We start from the raw sequence: 6,770 nt of genomic DNA, 5'->3' as shown, positions 1-6,770 counted from the left end.
AAAACAAAATGAATGTATATAGCTTTTGTTTTGAAAATAAAAGTAATCTTAACCTTTTCCGATGTAAAACAAGTGTATATTATAAATAAAAGTTATGCTTACTAGCTTGGATTATGGCGTACGTTTTCCCATTTATTCTTACCACCAAAAACTGTTGCAACTCTATCGACGAGAGAATTATTCCAATCTTCTAGACGAGGCGTGTGGCGAGGGCAGGGACGTAGCTAGGGGGGGCGGGCGGGGCGGCTGCCCCGGGCGCCAAAATTGGAGGGGCGCCAAACGGGCAAAAAAGTGAAATTTTTTTCCTAGTTCTCTAAAATATCATGACCGATTGGAGTACATTTGTCTTTGCAAATTTAGTAAAAAACAAACAAAAAACTAAATAATAATATAAATTAGAAATGAAATAGATCTACAAAAATAACAAAGGCAACGTAAACGTATGCCACGCGAGGCGCGAAGTAGCCTTGCCCTTGAGCGGTCGTATGCAGCCTGCATACGACCCTGCATAATGCAGGGTTGTTGACTCTGTGATTTGCGAGTGCGGGTGAGGTTACACGGCTCGCGCACTAACCAGACAGTCTGAGTCTGCCAGTCGTGGTGACACGTTGTGCCACAGTGATTTAAAATATTGATAGTTTTATATTTAAAACCATGTCAAAAAAACCATCCGGCTCTGAATTTCGTACAAGAGCTAAAGAAAGAGAAAAAGTAGCTCAGAAATCTTCTGCCCTGTTATCGTCATGGCTTAATGTTAACGACTCGAGAGGAAAAGGTGAGTAGTAAGATATTTAAATTGTATGGTATTGTAATAAAAACTATTGTATTTCAGTTAATAGATACTTTTCTGCATAAGAAGCTTAACAAAACAAAATGTACCGGTAAACTTCCGTTTTTTCATATGATTTTGATTAAATTGATTAAAAAACTACGGTACATCTTGTTATTCAATTGGTATATTCGAGTTTAAAAATAAACACAATTATTAAATATTTCAATTTTAAGTTGTTTATTTTAATTTTTTTTTCAGATTATGGAAGCTGCAATACAAGTGATATGTGTAAGGAACAACCGGAAGCGGTTCAAGAGGAATGTTTAACCGAGGTGGAGGCTGCCAGTTCGATGGAAGTAGACGAACTAGAAGATCTCCCATGTATAGCAATATCATTACAAGGTGATGAAGGCGAAAATGATGCAGATAGTGTTATCCAACCGTGCACTAAGACTGTTGAGGATGACGTTCCTACAGCTCTGACAATGGATATAGCGCAAGGTGAGCATACAACTCATTTTGATATAGAATTTAAAGATCCGGGAACATGGCCTACAGCTTTATCGGATACAGAAAGGTGCTTCATAGTATCAGGCTTATCAAAGGAAGAAAGTGTAGAGCCTGATTTAAGTAACACCTTAAGAGATGGTAGAAAACTAACCAAAGACTGGTTTACAAAAACTTTGTCCGGTGGCCAGAAGATCCACCGCACATGGTTAGCATACAGCAAATCAAAAAATCCCTTATTTTGCATTCCATGTAAAATATTTTCCCGCTCTAACTCAGAACAAAATATTTCTGCTTTGGCTAAAGAGCAGGGTTTAACTCAGTGGAAAAAATTGAATCAACGAATTCCTGAGCATGAAAATTCACTCATTCACAAAAAGTGTTTTTGCTCATGGAAATCATTGCAGTCATCATTAAATAAAGGTACTGGAATTGATAGAGAGCTACAAGACAAGATAGCGCTTGAGGAAGCGCACTGGAGAGGGGTCCTGTATGCTATCATTGATGTTATCATAAATTTAGCTAAACAAGATAGCCCGTTACGGGGTTCTAATTCTAATGAAAGCCTGGAATTTGGGGACCCTAGATGTGGTAGGTTCTTAAATACTATAGAGTTAGTGTCTCATTATCATCCCCAGTTAAGAGAGCATATTACTCGCCATAAAAAAGGGCAAGTGAGCTACTTTTCTCCTCAGATACAGAACGAGTTTTTGGATATCATTGCTGGGAAAATCAGAGAGCACATATTTTCAGAAATAAAAGCTTCAAAATATTATTAAATAATGTTTGACTGTACACCAGATATTAGTCATTTAGAACAAATGTCTCAAGTTCTACGTTATGTAAAGATCACAGAAGAGGGTCCGGAAGTTGTGGAAAGTTTCATTGGTTTTATAACAGTTAGTGAAAAAAGTAGTTTGGCTCTGTCTGAAAAAATATTGGACAAAATACAAACTGATGGTTTAGATATAAAAAACTGTAGAGGGCAATGTTATGATAACGGATCAAACATGGCCGGCAAGTATAAGGGTGTTCAAGCTAGAATCCTAGAAGAAAGCTCTCTGGCCTTATTTGTGCCATGTGTTGCGCACTCCCTTAACTTGGTTGGTGCAAATGCTGCTAGCTTGTCAGTAGAGGCACAGACCTACTTCGGCACTCTTAATTGTCTGCACAATTTCTTTGCTTCCTCCACCAATAGATGGGAGGTTTTATCTAAACATGTCCCTCTATCTCTAAAACTACAGAGTAATACAAGATGGTCGACGAAGAAGGAAGCTGTGACTGTTGTGTATAATCACTTAGAAAAAGTTGTAGATGCCCTCAATGAACTAAAATCCAGTACACTAACAACACCTGAAACGAAAACAGAAGCGAACTATCACCTAAAAAATGTTAGTACGTTTGAGTTTGTTGTTCTCTCCTGTTTTTGGTATAAACAATTATGCCGCATTGACATCGTCAACAAGCTTCTTCAAAAGGAGGACATCACCGTAGATAGATCGGCAAGACACATCAGTCAATTGATCACAGAATTTGAAGCTCAACGGTCAATTTGTTCAGCTGATGCAGTAAAGGAGGCTAAAGATATTTCAGCAAAGATCAACATAGATCCACACTTCAAAGAAGTACGCAAGCGGAAAAAGAAGCGGATGTTTGACGAAAAAGCAGAAGATGAATCAAACGAACTATCAGAGGAAAAAAAGTTTGAGCTCTTAACTATACAAATTATAGACAGGATTCTTTCTGAACTGCGACAAGCCATCCAAAATGTGAATGTTTTATTTGGTTTCTTAAATGGGGCTAAATTTGGAATAAATGTCTGAAAAGGAGTTAAAGACCCATGCTAACGAACTGGCTGTTACCTACAAGGATGATTTGGATCAGAGTGAGTTGGAAGTAGAAGTGGAAAGCTTCAAGTACCATGCATTGGATTTAGGCTCTAACATGAAAAAGGCTACTCCATTCGACCTTTTGGTTTATATTTGCCAAAACGGTCTCCATGATGCCTATCCCAATATAACCACAGCTTTGAAACTTTTTCTTACAATTCCCGTTTCAGTCGCATCAAATGAAAGAAGTTTTAGTAAACTGAAAATAATAAAAAACTACATCAGGAACTTGACAGGACAACAACGACTAACCAACTTGGCCATCATATCAATAGAGCACAAAATAGCTTCAGCAATATCTTTTGATGACATTGTTAAAACATTTGCAGCAAAAAAAGCCCGAAAAGTTTCATTTTAAAGTTTGTTTAGGGCTTTCATTTTGTACAAAAATGTAATTATCATCTATTTAAGAAATTAAATAATTATTATTTAATATCTTACATTGAGCAATTATTTACCATACCTTTCTCCTTTTAGACGAAGACTTCATAAATAATTGTGAAAAAAAGCAATTTATTACTTTTTTGTGGTTCATTGGTATTTAGGGTGGTTGAGTCTTTGTATGACTCATGAGGCATCTGGCCGGGGGGGGGGGGGCGCCAAAGTCATTTCTTGCCCCGGGTGAAATACGGCCTAGTTACGTCCCTGGGCGAGGGGAATGAATAATCCAAAAATTTCTGGATATTTCCATAAATTGAGCGGAATTAGTAAAAAATGAAAAGAAAAAAATAATATAAATAAATAATCATTTCGTTGAAAAACGAAACAAGAGCGGTCTTATTTTAATTCGTTCAGAGCGTGCCAAAAGCACCCTGACCAGTTTTAATCCTCGGTAGGATTATCAACAGAAAGTGCATATTTGATTTTCTCTGAACAACTAAAATTCGGGCGGTCAGTATCGATTCACACCGAAATAACCTGATGGTGTGTATATCGTGGCGACATCTGCTAAATAAGTGAAAGTTTTAGTATTAATAAAATTAAAAATAATATCAAAAATGAAACTTTATTTAGACCGACCTCCTGGTAACACCTACGGGCTTTCTAAAATTTGCAAACCAATGAATTTCCGGAGCAAAGAAGCCCGAGGGAGATCTAACAGTTGCATCTCACTTCCCACCTGTCCAGCGTAGTAAAATTCTAACGAAGATTAGTGCCCCATACTCAGAAAAAGAGTGAAATTAATATAAATGAATAATCATTTCGTTGCAAAACAAGAGCCGTCTTATTTTAGTTTGTTCAGAGAGTACCAAAAGCTCCCTAACCGGTTTCAATCATCAGAGAGTGCATATCTGATTCTCTCTGAACAACTAAGATTCGGACGGCCAATATCGATTCACAATGAAATAACCTGATGTTGTGGATGTCGCGGCGACATCTGCTAAAGACAAGTGAAAGTTTTACTTGTAGTAAAATTAAAAAGAGAGAAATAATAATTAAATAGAAAAGTTAGTTATAAAAAAAGAAAATATGGTAAAGACAAGTGAAAGTTTTACTTTTAATAAAATTAAAAAGAGAGAAATAATAATTGAATAGAATAGTTAGTTGTAAAAAAAGAAAATATGGTAATGCAAAATATAAAGGTAACAGCTGGTCACGATCTAAAGAGATTGGGTAAAATAATGGTTTGAAGGTAATAAATAAAGATATCATATTTATAACTTTACAATATTCTTCTTTTGCTCCAAGAATGCCGTCAATTGGTTGATGTGGAAAGTTTATATTACATATATTAAATATTTGTGAAACGTTAAAAATTTCATAGCACTGTTTCTTGCACTGCATCTTATTTTTTATGAAGCTCAGAGAACAGATATTAATGAATATACCATTTCCAAAGTGTAACAAGTCAGGAATCATTAGTTACGAGATAACAGGGTAACAAGTCGAATTGGTACACTTTGGAACTAAAAAAATACCGATTTATGCCAAAATATAAACCATCTTCACATAGAGTATATGTGAATCTTCACATATGAGTATACCATCATCGACTATCTTCACATATGAGTATACCATATTCACAGAAGACTATTACAGATTTGTTATCCTTTGGAACTTGTAAATATTGGCGACTAAAGCACTTTCCAACACTTAGCTTTGAATCACTAAAATTCAGACTTGTTACTCCTTGGAACTGGTGTATCGATATATCTATAACTCAACTATTCCTTACCTTAGTTGTTGAAAAATTTGCTGACTTAAGCACAAAAGAGATGGAAAAAATAAATTTGATTTTAAATCTATAACCCATTTTTTAGATTCTGTACGAATAAACTAAATATTGACAAGGAATGCAGACAAACATAATAATAAATCTAAGAGTAAATGTATATTTTGATGGCTTTTTATTTATTAAATGTTATAGATTATTTATAAAAAAATACATTTGTTATTATTAGGAAAATATTAGAGAACATAGTGTAACAAAAAAAGACTTCTGTTGTAGTATGTGTAACGGATATGAGAATTATAAAATAAAGACTTGAAAGATAAACTCCAACAGAAGTAGGAAAATAGATATGTCCAGCTAATGTGACAAAAAAAACGAAGGAGGCTTCTACTAGAGAAGCTGATGTAAACAAAATACTAATATTAAAGTACTATTTGTATAGAGAAATAAAAGATGAAGAAAGTACGATGAACTACAAAGAGCAGTAGGGATAGAAAGAGATGGAATTGGAGATAGTTACGCTAGCAGGATATGCAAGAGAACGACAACTTGACACTCAATGAGGGATACGGCTGATTTGCATGCCTGTCACAAACAGTAGATCAAAATAGATAGTGGTGATGACTAAGGAATAAAGTATTAAAATAAGATGAATGTACTGAAAATGAATGAAGAAGAATAATTGATAAAAACAAAACAAATCATGGGCGCCAGGAAAGGATTTTCGATCACTTTCCCAGGTATTCTACACTGCTTTCTTCTTCTTATGCAATCCACTAATGGATGTTCGCGATCACGTTTGACCATTTTTCTCTATCCCTTGCAGTATGTATTAGGTCTCCTATGTTTTTTAGTCCTGTCCATTGTTTGACATTACGGAGCCATGACATTTTCTTCCTGCCCACTCCCCTTCTTCCTTCGATCTTTCCTTCAATTAAGGTTTCCAGAAACTGATATCTTTCATTTCTAATTATGTGTCCCAGGTATGCCGTTTTTCTCTGTTTAATTGTGAACATCAGTTGTCGTTCTGTACCAATTCTTCTCAGGATTTCTTCATTTGTTATTCTTGCGGTCCAGGGAACTTTAAGGATTCGTCGATAGATCCACATCTCAAATGCCTCTAGCTTATTCATTGTGTTTATTTTTAAAGTCAATCCTTCCATGCCATATAGAAGCACCGACCATATATAGCATTTTGTGAATCTTAATCTTAGGTTTAGGTCAAAGTCAGAGTTCCTAAAGATGTTTCTGAATTTCACGAATGCACTTCTGGCTCTTTCTATCCGACATTTAATTTCCATATCCGACATCCAGTCTTCACATAGCCAGGTTCCCAGGTACTTAAACTTTCTTACGCGCTCTACATCTTGGTTGTTATATGCTAGTCTTGCATTTTGATGTTGACATAATTGACGGCTGATTATAAGGA

At 35.5% G+C, this 6,770-nt stretch overlaps 1 protein-coding gene across 1 annotated transcript; it reads left to right on the top strand.

Moving 5' to 3' along the window:
• Nucleotides 1-654: 654 nt before the first annotated feature.
• LOC126886142 (zinc finger MYM-type protein 5-like) lies at nt 655-5,449 on the top strand. The gene is made up of 3 exons (XM_050652990.1): nt 655-775; nt 1,031-1,870; nt 5,430-5,449. The coding sequence occupies exons 1-3, from the start codon at nt 655-657 to the stop codon at nt 5,447-5,449; spliced, it is 981 nt and encodes a 326-aa protein (XP_050508947.1).
• Nucleotides 5,450-6,770: the final 1,321 nt, after the last annotated feature.

Source organism: Diabrotica virgifera, chromosome 6 (genome assembly GCF_917563875.1).
Source record: "Diabrotica virgifera virgifera chromosome 6, PGI_DIABVI_V3a".
Lineage (NCBI taxonomy): Eukaryota > Metazoa > Arthropoda > Insecta > Coleoptera > Chrysomelidae > Diabrotica > Diabrotica virgifera.
The sequence above is the reverse complement of the archived record's forward strand: the minus strand, read 5'-3'. Positions and strand labels throughout refer to the sequence as shown.

What these genes read in the sequence shown, in the direction of transcription:
- LOC126886142 (XM_050652990.1), top strand. Translation starts at nt 655, where the DNA reads ATGTCAAAAAAACCATCCGGCTCTGAATTTCGTACAAGAGCTAAAGAA. An exon ending in TAACGACTCGAGAGGAAAAG is followed by an intron (nt 776 to 1,030) that starts GTGAGTAGTAAG and finishes TTTTTTTTTCAG; the next exon opens with ATTATGGAAGCTGCAATACA. An exon ending in ATTTGGGGACCCTAGATGTG is followed by an intron (nt 1,871 to 5,429) that starts GTAGGTTCTTAA and finishes CCCATTTTTTAG; the next exon opens with ATTCTGTACGAATAAACTAA.